This window comes from Rhinolophus sinicus, chromosome 17 (genome assembly GCF_057876585.1).
Source record: "Rhinolophus sinicus isolate RSI-liver-muscle chromosome 17, RSI-T2T, whole genome shotgun sequence".
In the NCBI taxonomy this organism is placed as follows: Eukaryota; Metazoa; Chordata; class Mammalia; order Chiroptera; family Rhinolophidae; genus Rhinolophus; species Rhinolophus sinicus.
In genome coordinates this window covers 207,233,593-207,249,290 of record NC_142517.1, presented here as the reverse complement: position 1 = coordinate 207,249,290, position 15,698 = coordinate 207,233,593, and the positions used below count along the sequence as shown (strand labels likewise).

The window sequence follows — 15,698 nt, the reverse complement described above, 5'->3', positions numbered from 1 at the left end:
TCCATGTGAGGCCGAGAGCCTGGAAACTGCACTTCTGGCTCTGTCCCCACAACCCCTGAAGAGCTGAAGTAGAATAATATTGAATGTCAACTATAACTAAATATATAGGTATATATAGTCATGGGACGTAGAATACAACATAGGGAGATAGTCGATGGTATGGTAACAGCTATGTAAGATGTCAGAGGGCTAGTAGCTTGGGGGGTGGGTTATCACTTTATGAGGGGTTTAAATGTCCATTACATTGCCTGAAATTTTAAAAAAGAAGATTTTAAAAAACAAAATAAAAAAAAGACTTCCTAGGAATGAACCTTCCTAGCGTTGAGACCACACTGTCTGACCAAAAGGTTGGCCATTAATGCATCCTCCAGATTCATTTATGACCACAAGGGGGATTTGCCAGCTCATGTTAGAGGTTCCAGGATCTTTCCACTGAAGCAGATTCAGGGGAGCAGAGCCTGGACGGTGAGGTATGCTGCTCACAGTACAAGACCTGGTGTGAGCATGAAAACTTTCCAGCCACACAGGAGTCATCTTTATGGCAAAGCATGGGAAAGGGCTGCCATGGGTTTTCCTTCCTCTCTTCCTCACTTCCCCTCCCCTTACAAACCAATGTGCTCACATTTGTTGAGGTGACAAGAGCTATCGGTTTAAGGCACCCAATAAAAACCTTAAAACACACTTTCCGTGCATGTGCCCCTTCAAGGTAAAGATGTTCAACAAACATGTTAGAGACGTTCCCATGGACATGACTTTGTGGCCAGGGTCTCCTTGGGTTTTAAACCCGTTTATGAAACACATGGGGGCACCTTCCCGTTGGTCAGTCAGACCAACTAGTAACAACGGGGGAGACAGAAGTAGTAGCTGGATTTTAAGAAGAGCCTTTGCATAATTTGCAGACGGCGTTTCAAATGCGTGTGATGATTTGGTGGGGCCAGCGAACGGCGCCATTCTTCCAGTGAGCTCCCGTGTGCCAGCCCCTCAAATCCAGAACTGAAATAAACTGCCCCGAGAGCCAGGCCTGCGAGTTGATGTTACACAGCGTTAAATCAAGGTTTTAGTAAATAAGGAAACATGCTTGATCATATTAATACTTGTAGTGAGAGCAAATTCCCCTGTAAATGTACAAATAAATGTGTAATTCTGTAAAAATGTATTGAAAAATATGGTCGATTTCACCTTTCTGGAATCCTTGTAAACGTTCCCTTTGGGGGGGGGTTAGATGGTCAGTAAGTGCGGCTTTACTGGAGTGTGTGCTCCAGAATTTTGGATGTGGGCTGAGGTCAGACGTGTTTGGTGTCTACTTGCCCTCGGGCTTCGCAGCTCCTCCGTCTGCCGCTCTCCCTCCGAGAAAACAGAGCAGAATAGACTCTTCTCCCCGAAGTAGCCAGAGTGGTGTTTCCCAAGAGTGGGGTCATGTTATGTCCCGGCTCAAAGCCTTCTGACCACGCCCGCCGTGTGGATAAAGTCCCAGCTCCTCCCCCACGGGCTGCCCATCCCTCCTCAATCCTCCATGGCACCTTCAACCTGATCCACCTCTGGACCTGGAAAAGCACTGGTTGCCTCTGGGCCCAACAAGCCCTCCTCCCTTCAGGCTTTGTTCAACTCTCTGCTCCTTAGGCAGCCCCTTCCTGACTGGATCAGAGTTATGTTTCCCGCCCCTCATTCACTATAGAACACAGTACCGCTAGCATTACACTGTTTAGCAGTATATTTGATTAGAGCCCACTGGACTGTGGGAATCTGTTGTTGACAAATCTGTGCCCAGCGCCCAGATGGCCTCACGGTGGGGGCAAAGGCTGCTCTGGGACTACCTGCCTTGCACCCAGTTTCCCAAGGTCCTTGGCTCTCCCAGCCTGGAGCGCATTGAGGAGTGACCATCTCAGTAGCCGACTCATTTGGGACAAGTCTCTGCTTTCTGTGTTGCCATCTGTTCTTCTGTGTAAGGGTAGAGGGTCCGGGGGTGGGGGGCACTTTGTGTTAAAGCCTCCTTGGGCATCCGACCTCAGCAGCCTCCTCGGCCAGGAAGGTGCTCCAGGGATGCTTGCAGGGTGACAGGAAGCCGGCCCTCCCCTGGTGGCCAACTCGCGGATTCTCTGGCCTCAGAGATTGGGGGCGGAGTCCAGAGCTGCGGGCAGGACAGTAGGTGTTGCAGGAAAGCCACCGCCTCAGCCTGCACGGTGCCCCGCGGTCTGGCCCCGCAGGGAGGGCTGGGGGCAGCGCTGAGTCGGCTGATACTCGTCTTTTATGGCCAACAGTTAAAGGTCAGGACGTAGGGGCCCCTGGTGGGGCCTGGGGCTGAAGGCTTTGGGCGGCAGTGTGGTTGAACCACAGGGAGAGGCGACCCAGCGACGGTGTGGGGGCTCAGTAGGCGTGGGATCCCTGAGGCGGCGGGGGCTGGAGGCGGTCAGGGCACGTTAGCCCCAAGCAGCAGCAGCAGGGCTCCGGCCAGCAGAGTCAGGGACGCGCCTGCGGCCGGCCCGGGGTGCGCGGCGTCGGTGGGGCGGGCATTGGGGCCAGCAGTGGGGGACGCGGGGGTGCTGCCGGGGGGCGCCAGGCCACAAGCGGTGTAGGGCTCCAGGCAGGCGGCGAAGGCCATGACGTGCGCCACGAAGCTCTGCTCCTGCACCCCGTGCACCAGGTGCGCCTGCGGGCCGCGCGCGAACACCGCCACGTCCTCTCCACCGTGGGTCTCGGACGACAGGGGCACGGCCGCCTGCTGCCGGTACTCGGGGTCACCTGGCCACAGGGTAGGGTTCAGAGTGGGGACTTAGGGCCCTTGGGGGGGCCTCCACCCTGCCATGAGTTCCAAACTGTGGTCCCCCCCAGTCGGTCCACACGACCCAGTGCACTCACCGCTCTGACTGTCGTTGACATTGGGCCGGGAGCCATTGCTGATAGCGAAGCCTGGGCCATTGGCATAAAGGAGGGAGGTGTAGGCCTTGCCATCATCGGCCACGTCAGGAGCCAGGCCTGCAGGGAGAAGACCTGTGATGGCGCTGACCACAGCTGTGCAGCGCCCCCTGTGGGCTAAGCCAGGCACTTGCCTGTTCGGTGGCTTCATCTGCACCAGAATCCTACGTGGCCATTGCTATGACCCCGTTTGAAAGATGAGCAACAGGGCTCAGAGCAACTTCTGCCCTGTAATTTGGGGACGAGCACCTGCCCCTCTCCCTGGGCCTACCGAAAATGGAGCTCCCACGCAGTGTGTAGCCACCGAAAGTGAAGACGTGAGAGTGGTCAGCGGTGACAAGGGTCAGCGTGTCCTTCTCGTTTGTGAGCTGGCTGGCCCTGTCAATGGCATCGTCGAAACTGACAGTCTCGGTCAGAGCCAGGTAAGCTCTGTTCCTATGATGACCTTGGTCGATGAGGCCGCCTGCCGGAAAACCACACGAGGGATGGGTGATGGGGAACCGGCCCTGAGCCCTTCCCCTCCTGTGCTCAGTGAGGGGCTGCCGCTCACTCACCCTCCACGAAGAGGTAGAAGCCACGGGGGTTCCTGCTCAGCAGGCGCAAGGCCGCCTCTGTCATCTCCGTCAGGGATGGGTCCTGCGTGGGGTCTCGGTATGCCTCATACTTCATGTCTTTGGGCTCAAAGAGGCCTGTGGGGAAGGGGTTGGCCGTGACTGACGAGCTGGAGCAGGGTCAGCGCACACACTGTGCACACATGCTTGGCCATCTGAGGACCCGGGAGGACAAGGCAGGAAGGTGGGGGAGGTGGTCGTTACCCAGGAGGTGCGTTACAGAGGGGTCCTCCGACGCCCGAATGAGCTGCTCTCGGTTCCACACGTACCGGCCACTCTGGGAGAGGCAGAGCCAGCTTCAGGCCACAGTCCTATGGCCAGCTGCCCCACCCTGGTCCCTGCTCTACCCCTGCGCCCAGGAGCCCCCATCACCTGGTACTTGGCTTGCCAGGCTTGCACCAGGTTCCGATTGTCAATCCTGATTCCGTTCTGTGTGGCATCAGCTGGGTACTCAGGGTCTGGGGTTCCCTTGGGAAACATGTACTTGCGGCCTCCACCAAGGATCACCTGGACGGAGAGGGTCAGGGCAGGTGGGCGTGGGGCCTGGCTAGCGCATTGCCCGCTGCTCACACAGCCCTTAGGTCCCCCCACAAGGTGTGTGGCGATGGCCTTAACGACTGTTCCTTCTACGCCCCACCGCCGCAAGGCCCCAAGTCCCCGGGCTCAGGCTGGGGTTGCCCACCCTCTGCCCAGCTCCCCTTGCCCTGCATGACGCACGTCAATGTCCATGTTGGAGACGAGCTGTGCGGCGATGTCCTGGCAGCCCTCCTTCAGGGCCTGGGCAGGCATGTCGGCGTCGGAGTACCAGTTGCGGTTCACCGTGTGTGCGTAGGTGCCGGCTGGCGAGGCATGCTGCACCCTCATTGTCGTCACCACCCCCACTGACATCCCTGAGGGTGGCAGAGGTCAGGGTGAAGCACTGAGGTCTCAGCCTTACCCCTGCCCAGCAAGCTGGCCCCCAGCCCACCTGCTTTCTTGGCCCGGTTCATCACGGAGGTGACCTCATTGGGACGAGTTGTGTTGCACTGGTTAAGGCGGGCTGCCGCACTCACACCAATTGTCTGGTAGTTGCCCTTGACCCCGCACAGGTAGGCCGTGGCTGTGCCTGCGCTGTCTGGCACATTTCTGTCCACGTTGTATGTCTGGGGACAGAGACGCCCTCAGCTCCCCTCTGGCACACACCCGGATCACGACCAGTCCCTGAGCCCCTGACTCAGGCCCCAAGTCTCCTGGGGCCGTCCCTTCTGCCACACTCCCTAGCCCGACCCCACCCCCACCCTGGGGTGTGGAGCACCCTGAAGCCACCCAGACCTTACTTTGGACAGAGCCAAGTATGGGAATTGGTCCATGGCCAGGGGGGTCTCTGGTCCCAGCTTGCCATTCTTCTGCCCCTTTAGGATCCGAGCGGCTGTCACCGTGGACACCCCCATACCTGCAGGAGCAGAACCGTGTCAGGCCGGAGTCCCGAGGGCTGGCCTGTGGTCACCGGCAGCCTTGGGTGCCAGGGCTGTGGGGGCTGCACAGGCCTTGCACTCACCGTCCCCCAAGAAGAGGATGAGGTTTTTGGCGGCCATCTGGGAGGGCTGCCGCTTCTTGGCGGTGTCCAGGGTCTGGGCTGCCTGGCGGTTCCAGAAGGCTGGGTCCTTTTCCTCAACTGGCCAAAGGGAGAGGGAGGCCAGGTCAGCTTTGGGGAGCGCCCTGTGTGTGAGGAGCACCTGGGAGGTGTCTCATTACCTGGGATGATGCGGAGGGAGAGCCCTAGCCTGAGGCCCAGCAGCAGCAGCAGCAGCAGCCAGACTCTCTGCATGCCTGTGGGCTGGTGGGAAGATGGCAGGGCTGGGACCATGGAGGGGCCGGGACCCTGGAGATGCTGGCACTTGGGCAAGGCCGATCCAGCAGAGTAGCAGCTGCAGTCAGTGCATGCTGCCTGGGCTCAAATCACTGGAGGCCTTTATCCCGGGCTGTAAAAGGCACATGTCCCTCCCAGTGCCCCAGGCAGCCTCCCAGACAGCCTCTGGTGGCTGGAGGGAGGTCACAGGGTGTGTCTCAGCCTCGGGGCAGGTGTCCTGAAAAAGGCAGGACCATCCTGCTCAGGGTAGGCCCCAGCTCTCTCCCCAAGGTAAGGTGGGGATGAGGCACAGATGCCGTGGGGATGAGGAGCTCACTGTGTCCTGATGGGCCCACCCCCAACTCTCTGCTCTTCCAGTTATGGGGGACCTGTCACTCCTTTGTTCACCTCATTTATTCAGTATCTCCTAAGAGCCAGTTGGGGCCAGACTCCATTCTGGGTGCTGAGGGAAGTTGCGTGCAAGGCACTGGCCCTAGTCAGGGGCCGGTTTGGCTTCTTAAGGCTGCCTGGCCATCCACATGGCTTCTTGCCAGCTTGGCCCGGGCAGGTGAAGAGGCGCTGGGCTGGAAGGGTACCCAGGACCCCCCTGGGCCCAGAGTCTTGTGCTGTGGAAAAGGGTGGGGTGGGAGTGACATCACCACCTTTTCTGTGTCTCCAATTATCCTGGGCTGGGCTGGGCCAGCATGTAATGTACGCATGTGTGCCTGCTGGGGGCAGGCCAGGGTCGGGTCTAGTGCCCCAGACACGAGGTTGACCTCTGCTCCATTGGAAAGGTAGATGGAACCCAGGGGTGCGTCTGCAGTCCTCACAGAGGGGTATCGACACCCCCAGGCATAGCCTCTGATAAGGAGCCCAGAACTTTCAGTGCCCGAGGCTGGGTTCAGCAGCATTCCTGCAATCCAGAAATCCCACCTCTGGGTGTGCACCCAAAAGAACTGAAAACAGAGTCTCCAAGACATATTTGCACCCTCACATTCATAACAGTACTATCTACAACAGCCAAAAGGTATCGGGGCCCAGGGAAGGCCGCCCCCTAATATCCCACAATGGCCTCTTGATCATTTCCAACCAAGGTCACCTGAGAGGCAGCAGAAGCGGGAGGAGCCCTGACTCTCCCCTGTGCCCCTAAAAGCAGGAGAAGACTCTCCACGTGATCGGAGCCCTCCCTGCTCCTGAGGCTGAGACACCTTTTCACAAGACTTAAACAATCCAGTGGGAGAAAGCCTGTGCAACAAGCCGTGCCCTGGCTGTAGCAACTTACTGCCCAAGCCCAAACTGTAGCAATTTACTGCCTTGCCCAAGCCCACATCTGCTTAGATTCCTTCTAACGAGCAGCGACTTTGTCAATTCCCCACAAATTTATTGTTTGCCTTAAAAGTATAAAAAGGTACCTACTTTGATCATTTCTTTAAGCCTCATTTTGTGATCTGAGCATCACGTAGTGATTCTCCAGTGCGTACATATTAAATTGCTTGAAGACTTCTAAGAACCTTCATACCATAATTTGTGTCCCAACATTTAGATTTTTGGAGTTTGAACTCTGAGGCTGCTTACAGAGAGCGTAACTGTTCCTAGGCCTTGGAAATGGCCAGCAGAACAGTCTCTCGGTACTGTTTGATTTCTTTTGATAAGTAACCCAAAAATTGTTGTTCTACAAGCCCGAAGTGGAACTAAGACGTTGACAAATGCCAAATCATATGGTACCCATTGTTCTTGAACCACAGCCCCGCTTGCCGACCACTGAATTTTCCAGTTGTCCCCAGCAATCAGAAAACCAATGATGTACGTTTGTGGTACTTAGCAACTCATCTCTCCGATCACCAGTTCCCCAGATTTTTGCCTTTAGAAACCGCACTTTATCCCCTCCATTTTGGAACATGTCTTCTGTTTGTACCGAGGGCTATGTCCCTGATTTGCAAATCATATCTGAATAAAACCACCTTTTAATTTGTTTTGGAATTTTTGTTAACATTTTGTTAATCTGATTTTGTGTCGATTTTATTATATTATTTCTAGTCCAGCATTAAGAACTAAAAGGTAGAAAGGGTGGGGGGATTCTTCCCCCTCTCCGAGAGGTACAAGCAATTCAAGTGTCCATCAACAGATGAATAAACTAAATATATGTCCATATGTGGCGGAGAAAAAGGGGTTCTATGAAAAGTCACCTCACAGGGTGATCTGATCATAAATTCCTAACTGGGCAGGTCTGGGCAGGTAGTCACACCCCAGGCCTCTAACTTCTTTAGTGAAAGTTTTAAGCCAGGCGTGTCCTTTGTCCTTGTGTATCTAGGTTAACACACCCTTGAAATGCCAGAATACACCTAGGAGGGAGGTATTAACCCTCAAGCAAGCACATACCCTTGTTTACTGTCCAGTAATCCAATCCCCGCCTTGCTTTCTCCCACTTTCACATCATCTGCCTTACTTCCCCTCCTTAATCTTCCTCAAAAGAAACTGCAAAACTGTTATTTTCAGGCGCGTTTGAGATCTTTTCCCCCCTCCCCCCACTCCGGTTCAAGCCTTGTTTCTCAGTCTAGTTGTGTGTAGGACACAACTCCCTGGCCCAGGCAGCCCAGCTCCAAGGAGTGCGTTGTTCACAATCTTAGCACAGCTCACTGGCCCATGTGGGAATCGAACCGGCGACCTTGGCGTTAGGAGCATAGAGCTCCAATCGCCTGAGCCACGGGGCTGCCCCCCATTTGAGATCTTGCTACCTGGAATATGTTGTCAGCTTGGGCCAAGTAAACGCCAAAAATTCTCTACAGGTTTGGATGTTGTGACATTGACTACGCAATAGAATTCAACCTTAAAAAGGAAGGAATTCCTGTCACACGCTACAACACAGGTGAACACTGAAGATATTATGCTGAGTGAAATGTCGGTCACAAAAAGACTAATACTGGGGGGGAAAAAGGACTGTCTTTCTACTAGTCAAATGCATAAACCGCAAGTGGAATGGTGATTGCCAGAGGCTACGACGAAGGCGGTGGGGAGATGGTGTATAGTGGGTATAGAATTTCGGTCTTGGCAAGATGAAAAAGTTTTGGAGATCTATTTCGCAACAGTGTGAATATACGTAACACAACTGAACTATACCCTTAAAAATGGTGAAGATGGTGAACTTTATGTTGCGCTTTTCACCAGTTTGTTTGAAAGAAAGGTCTTCCCAGCCCCACCCACCGCAGTGGACCACAGTAGTCCCCTTTTCCACTGGGACCTCCTCCTGACCTGAACCAGAGACTCAGTCGTCAGACCCTGCGGCAGCTGCACTTGCCGCCCAGCATCTCCCTGCCCAACCTGTCCCCACCATGTCCTCCCTTCAGGCAGAGCTTCGTGGGTCCTGCTCCCTCTACTGCCAAGTCCCGTCAGGGTATCTTCCCGGCCTCTGGCAGTTGCCCTCAGTGTTCCCTCTACTCCCTGAGTCATCTTCCTGTTGAAGGGGAGCGGTTTGCCAACCATCTTTGGGGATGGTTACTCCAGGCCGGTTAATTTGAAGAAACAGCAGACATGGGAGGAGCTCTGAACACCAAGTAGAAGCTGCCCTTTGTAAAAGGACATTCACATTTGTAAGGGAAATCTCTACTTGTAAGGGCATTTTCCTCACCATACCTGGAAGAGGAGGACATCTGAATCTCCAGGAACTGTTACAGGGGAGAAGGCAGGGATTCGAACCTGCAAATAACCACCTCACTCGTGTGTTGTGCTCTTCCTGGTAACCTCCATAACTGACTCCCCAATCCCCAACGTCTTCTTTTGTCTTTAGCTGAAGATGGTATTTAAGGTGAGGGCTTCCACCATCTTGGCGAGTTACTGTTATCCTGGGTCTCTCTCATGTCTACAGGAGGTATATGTTATTAAACTTTAATTTTTTTTCTGCTGCTAACCAATCTCATGTCAATTTGATTAGACCAGTCAGAAGAACCTAGAAGGTGTCAAAGAGAAAACCACAGCCCCCAAATGGTGTCACATCTGCTAAAGCTCATGACACTGTGGGGGTTCAGTGCTAGTCACCCCAAGATGTGTTTCTGTGGTGTGCAGATTGTTTTGAGCTAAGGGCAATTTTAGCTTCAGGCTCAAGAGGAACTTCTGCCCCTCCCGTGACTACCTGGAAGAACCTGAATTAGGGGCCTTGCCTATAATGGGAGATTTGTCAGAGATGACCTCCTTTCAGCTGTCTGTAGGGCAGGACAAACTTCTATTTACCAAACATCTGCTCTTATCATCCTGCAATGACCTTTTGAAGTCCCCAAGGGCCCTTCCCTCATCCCTACCCATATTCCCTTTCCGTCTCTGACTCTCTCATGTATGTGGGTTCCCATACATTTAATACAGGCATGTATTAAATTTGGTTATTTTCTCTTGCTAATCTGTCTCATGTCTACTTGATCATTAGACCAGCCAGAAGAACCTTCAGGGTAGAGGAAAGAGTCTCTTCCTCCCTCACACTTTCTACATATTAAAATAAACACAGCCCCTCAGCCATAAAAAAAATAAAAAAAAATAAAACAACAGACAAGGTTGAGATGATTTTATTAAAAGGTTCTAAATTCATAACCTAACTCCGTTATGTGCAAATGCAAATCCATTATTCTAAATGGTGAACGTACCCTCCCCCATCTCCCAAACCTTTATTGTTGTGGAAGGCATCAATCCTTCTCTTCCTCCCCCCATTCACCAGCGCTCAAATCCTTAATCTGCTCTGACACCCTTCCCAACTCCAGTTACCCCTGAAATCTGTAATTTGACCCTCGGAGGTGGCCTGTGGCTGTGCCCAGCAGCCGGAGGCACAGCCCTGGCTGGCCAGCTGCCCAGGGGCTAGCCCCTCACATGGGACTCCCTGGTCTCGACACAGTTCCCCGGGGCTCCACTGAGGCAACCAGGACTTGTCACTGGCCAGACTGCTACCTGAGTCTTTAAGTGGAAGACCTTAGGCATCATTTCAACTGGGGAATATCAGGTTGCTTTGAGACAGGTTAGTTAGTATGATTGCTCGGTAGACAGGGGGTCCCTGATGAAATAAACAAAAAAACCCAGCCATATCCTGAAACTCCAGGTACTGGAATGTCTCCTTCACTCCAGGACAGAGACAGGAGAATACACCTTACGGTTAATAGATAATCTCAAATCCCTTCTGGGTGACAAAGGAGCAGATCTGATAGATAGGAATGGGCTGGTTCATTAATCCCTTCAGGATGAGCAAACAGGACAAACCTAATAGATGAATTCCATTAGAAGGCTCCAGCCCCTTTCCCCCAAGCAGGCAGGGAAAGTATAAAAGAACTTTTGCCTCAGTCATGGGGCACCCCCCCATTCGGGACCCCCTCCCGCTCGGGAGCTGCAACCTCTTCTCCTGCCTCTAATAAACTATCCTCTTTTTAAAACATTTTGCCTCTCCCTGGTCCGCGTTTCCATTCTTCTGCTTCACAAGACACGATCCCGGCCCACACTCAGAAATTGCTGGTAGATCCAACATCACCTACACCATTTGGGGAGTCACAGGAAAATATCCCCACATCAGCTTGTCATCGGAAATTGTATCTTACTTACCAGAATAATGGAGTTTGATGACCCATTACTGTATGTACAAGAAGTCTTTCAAACCAACTATAGACCCATTCCTGCTAAGGAAAAAGATCTTTTTTGAGGTTTTTTTTTAGTGGTGAGAGTAGTTTATTAGAACACAAAGTACACTCCAGAGTTAGGAGTGGGCCTAAGCACAAAGAAAAGCGGCTCGAGGGCCCCGAGTTTTAATTTTTATCCGAGGTATACATGAGTGTAGTTAAAAATATCAGATAGATCCATAAGGTTTGTTGCAAAACAAAAGCAGAAGTTCCCTTCTCCCTCCCTGCATTTTCCCATCTCAGAGGCGGTCACTTTCCCCTCTTGGCTTTTTATTTTGATATTTACCCATTTCTGAATCGTGTACTTGTTCATTTTTCAACTTTTTTTTAAAATATATTTTTATTGGGGAAGGGGTACAGGGCTTTATTGGGGAACAGTGTGTACTTCCAGGACTTTTTTATTTTTCCAACTGAAGTTGTTGTCCTTTCAATCTTAGTTGTGGAGGGTGCCGATCAGCTTCAAGTTGTTATCCTTTCAATCTTAGTTGTGGAGGGTGCAGCTCAGCTCCAGGTCCAGTTGCCATTGCTAGTTGCAGGTGGCACAGCCCACCATCCCTTGCGAGAGTCAAACTGGCAACCTTGTGGTTGAGAGGATGTGCTCCAACCGAGCCATCTGGGAGCTCAGCTGCAGCTCAGCTCAAGGTGCCGTGTTCAATCTTAGTTGCAGGGGGTGCTGCCCACCATCCCTTGCGGGACTCGAGGAGTTGAACCGGCAACCTTGTGGTTGAGAGCCCACTGGCCCATGTGGGAATCGAACCGGCAGCCTTCGGAGTTAGGAGCACGGAGCTCCAACCACCTGAGCCACCGGGCCGGCCCAGCCACATCTCTTTCTGGGACCTGCCCAACCCTCCTAACTGCGCGGGACCCTAGGAGCTACCGTTCTGTACCATGCCATCTGTCTGATGGGGCTAGGGGTGGGCACATGACCCATTTGTTCCTAGGGCCTCTCCTCACTTCAATTGGGAAGTGTGTCTTTCTCCAGGAGGAGAAGTCGCAACATACAGCTCATGTTTCTAGGTCACTGAAGGAAGTGATCTATGGCAGGAGGAATGAAGCTGAAACAGAGAAGGGAGACCCAGGGCCATGCATGTACTGGATCACCATGCCCAGGGGACCTGGTGGCAGGGTAGCACCCCTGACTCCTCTAAGCTGGGCTTTCCCACCTTCCTCTGGGAGTTCATATACAAACAGGAGCCTTCCAACCACTCTCTTCCTCCTAAAGCCACTTTACCTGGGTTTCTTTCTTTGCAATCAGGAGACAGGAATCCTCCTGAAGCCGAGGGATCCCACCCTCTCTGGGCTGCTCCTCATTCCTGATCTCAGAAGTGTACTCCTCTGAGCCCTGCAGGCTTTCAATCCCCCGCCAGAGTACTTTAGCCCCTTGCTGTCATTTCCACATCTACTCCTTCAGCAAATCCTTTCAGCGTTACCTTCACTAGTGCCCCCCAACTCACACCACCCCTACTGCTCCTCCCTTCCACCTCTGTCTGTGTCTTGGCCCCAGCCTGCATACGGGTCTGTTCTTAGCACTCTGCCACTGAAATCCTGCAAGGAAAGTGCTACCATCACCTGAGAGGCTGAGGTGAGCCTGCCTCAGCTCCTTCTAGTTCATTCCACCCCAGCGCTCTGCCCTCCCACCCCCCTCCACTGCCCACACCCACTCCTGCCTCAGGGCCTGTGCAGCTACCAGGCTGCTCCGAGGTCTCCGCCCACGCACGGCCTCCCTCAGCTTGACCGTGGGTGCCATCACTGCCACCTGCCACACTAAAACCGTGACACTCCCCTCCTGCCCATCAGCTCCGAGGACACTGGCACTTTGTAGGCTCTCACTGTTGAATAAGTGAACGAGGTCAAATCGCGTCAAAGCCCAGATGAAACACCTTCATGGCTTTGCACTGCCCACAGGACAGCACGGAAACTCTGGCCGGCAGAGGTTCCAAGGTGGCCCACCTCTCCCTACCTTTCCAGCATCACCTTGTGTGTCCTCTCCGCACTCTGGCCCCAGTGACCTCGGACTTTCACGGCTTGTGTCAAGTCTCTTCACGCCTCAGTTGCTTTGCTTCCGTGGGGCCTGCTGCCTGTGCCATCTTTTTCTGGTACTGTCCCTCTGAACTTTGCCAGAGCCTCATTATATGTGACATTATCTGTGTCTATGTGTCCCTCCCCCATGGTGACCTGGGGTGGCCACTTGAGGAAAAGCCAGCCGTGCCCTGTGGCCTGGGCTTCAGCCTGCACTGGCGCCCAGGTGCTCTGGGACAGCCGAAAGAAAGAACGAGTCTTCCCTTTGACGAGGTTTTGTCGTATCACCCCTTTTATTAAGTCCTCTTAGTGTGGGGCCACAGAAGGGCTGTCTTTCCCACTGGACCCATGGATACGTGTCCCACCAATGACCTACAGACGGACGGCGTCAACAATGGCTGAACGAGCGGGTGAAGATGGAGGACGTGGCTGCAGTGGGTGGGAAGTGCTGGGCCCAGGCAGGCTGTGGTGGAGGGCAGCTGCCTGGGCCCTGGTCCTGGCCGGGCAGTCTTGCTGTTGACACCTTGGCCAGGGACCTGCCTCATTTCTGGATGCAGTTCAATTCTCATCCCTGTCAATGAGGTGGGGCTGCTATGGCCCCCACGGCTCCAGGGGGCCTCTGGGGTAGGCCAGCCTCTGCCTCCCAAGCAAATCCAGGCAGCAAAGCTCCTCCTTGCTGACTGAGCTGGCTAGTCCTCACTGGGGCAGAAAGGAGGGATGTCTGGTCTGGGTCCACGCTGCCCACCAAGGAGCCCAGCACTCTCACCCACGGCCTCCCTGAGGGGCGCTGCTCTGCCCTCAGCTCCCAGGCTCTGTGGGAGGTCCTGGGGACAGCACGAGAAAAGAGGGCTGCTCCTCCTCAGAGGGTGGGGCAGCTGAGGGGACGGGGACAGGGTTGTGATCTCTCACTCTTGGGTTGTCTGGCTACCCAGGCCAGGGAAGCACCCGAAATCTCCTCATCCAAATACCAAACCACCAGATGCTCACTTCCCTTCCCTTCCAGATACTTGGATCTAGGCAAAGGCTCTGGGGACAGGAGCAGGAAAGGGATGGTGGTCCCTGGGACAGATTTAAAGGCTGACTGAGGTGTTAAGAAGAGAGAAAGGAACGGGGGCAGGTACGAGGGGTCCTCTGCTCCACTGTGGCCCACAGCTCAGTGCTGGGTGGACGAGCCACACCTGCCAGTGGCAGACGAAAGTAGCCGTATCATCACTACTCCAGACACCGAAGGCCCTTCACAAGGTGCTGCATTGAACTTTTCTTTGAAGGAAGCTCACTATAACCAGAGCAGTCGAGCTCGTCAGTATCGACACGGTGGGACCAACATAGTGGGAACGCGCCCGTGGCCACCATGGACTTCATTTCCAGCAGCTCTTGGGGAAACAACCTGTGATTTCCTGGTTTGGCAGGGAAGGAGCATAGGTCAGATCCACTGGAGAGAGAACACTGTCCAGTGGCCCACCTCTGTCCCTGCGTCCCTGACGTTGTGGTATCAGTGGATGTCAGAATGCCAGACAGGTGACTGCGCCAGGCTGGGCCATCAGGAGCCCATTTTCCTGTCCCTGGTCAGGAAGACCAGTTGGAGGGCCCTTCCCACCTCCAGCAGGCCCATGTCTCACTGTCCGTGTTCCCTCGGTGCTGCCCAGGGGCAGGATTGGGGCTGAAGGTGCTGAGGCACCGGCATGAACCATGGGGTGGACAGGCCACTCAGAGCTGTGGCCCAGAAACAGGGGGCAGGGTGTCACAGGACCCAGGTCTCCCCCTCCTGAGCCAAGTGCAGCTGGCAGGCGAAGAGGAAATGGTGGGGGAAGGGAGGGACACAGCCACAAGCGGTAGGGTGGTGGGTAAGCTTGCCGTCTTGCATACTAATTACATTTCTAATCAGCCAGAAAAAGGTGCTGGCATCAATCTGCCATGCGGCCAGCTCTGTGAATCATCCTGGAACTGACAGGAAGGTTCCAGAGGGTGGTGACCCCAGCTCAGCTCTAAGGGGTGGAGCCTGAGCCAGGTCCCTCGTCTGGGGCCCATGGGGCGGGCTGCCACCGCGGCCTCCCAAAGGTGCCCCACACACCGGACTGCACTTGATTCTATTCCGTGACACTGATTTGCTGAATGTCCCCCCATCCCCGAGTTTCCTGGGCAGGGGAAGGCAGTGGCTGGCCTGGCAGAAGGGGGGCTGGACTCCTGGGAGGACCCGATACCATTCTGTTCTGGTAAATTCTGGCCAGGCCTCAGCCGTCCATCCAGCCCCACCCTCTGCCCTCCAGTTTGTTTAAAAACTGAGCTGCAAATAATAAAATACAATGAAAAAATAAAACAAAACCCTGAGTTTTTAAAAACCAAATTAAAAATCCCCTTTGGTGCCAAAGGTCCTAGTCCTAAAAGCCAGCAGGCGGGGCAGGTGGGTGGGTGGGTGGGGGCCGGCTGGTGGCCTCAGTCCTGCTTGTTGTCCTCGTCACACGCCTCGTCCTGCGGGCCCAGGAGGCCCTCGGTGCCCGGCTGCTTCAGGACGGCACTGTACTTGAGGGCTGCATCCTCTGCCCGCAGCACCACCTCCACCAGGCTGAAGATCGTGATGACCTGCAGCATAGCAGAACCCAGCAGTGACACGGGTGGGTCACCAGGGGCCACCCGGGGGACAGGAGGGGCAGGGGCCTGCTGGCAAAGCCCAGCTCTGCCACGGTG

At 54.4% G+C, this 15,698-nt stretch overlaps 2 protein-coding genes across 5 annotated transcripts in view; both read right to left on the bottom strand.

Moving 5' to 3' along the window:
• Positions 1–1,686: 1,686 nt before the first annotated feature.
• LOC141567536 (intestinal-type alkaline phosphatase-like) lies at positions 1,687–5,331 on the bottom strand. Its single transcript, XM_074314999.2, has 11 exons — positions 5,259–5,331; positions 5,062–5,178; positions 4,841–4,956; positions 4,492–4,666; positions 4,242–4,414; positions 3,897–4,031; positions 3,729–3,801; positions 3,468–3,602; positions 3,185–3,376; positions 2,857–2,973; positions 1,687–2,739 (listed from the first exon to the last, which is right to left on the bottom strand). Exons 1-11 carry the CDS (start codon positions 5,329–5,331, stop codon positions 2,408–2,410), a joined length of 1,638 nt encoding a protein of 545 aa, XP_074171100.2. The 3' UTR covers positions 1,687–2,407.
• Positions 5,332–11,104: 5,773 nt separating this feature from the next.
• DIS3L2 (DIS3 like 3'-5' exoribonuclease 2) overlaps positions 11,105–15,698 on the bottom strand; it is a 299,279-nt gene continuing 294,685 nt past the window's right edge. For all 4 annotated transcript variants that reach the window (XM_074314980.2, XM_074314986.2, XM_074314989.2 and 1 more), the window contains one exon: positions 11,105–15,593. In XM_074314980.2, the coding sequence (XP_074171081.2) occupies positions 15,447–15,593 (147 nt within the window). In that variant the 3' untranslated portion in view covers positions 11,105–15,446. The remainder of the gene's footprint in view (positions 15,594–15,698) is intronic.

Coding starts and splice junctions, on each gene's coding strand:
- LOC141567536 (XM_074314999.2), bottom strand. CDS start 5,331: ATGCAGAGAGTCTGGCTGCTGCTGCTGCTGCTGCTGGGCCTCAGGCTA. Junction 4,032..4,241: donor TCTCCAACATGGACATTGAC/GTGCGTCATGCA, acceptor CTCTCCGTCCAG/GTGATCCTTGGTGGAGGCCG. Junction 2,974..3,184: donor GCGTGGGAGCTCCATTTTCG/GTAGGCCCAGGG, acceptor TTCTCCCTGCAG/GCCTGGCTCCTGACGTGGCC.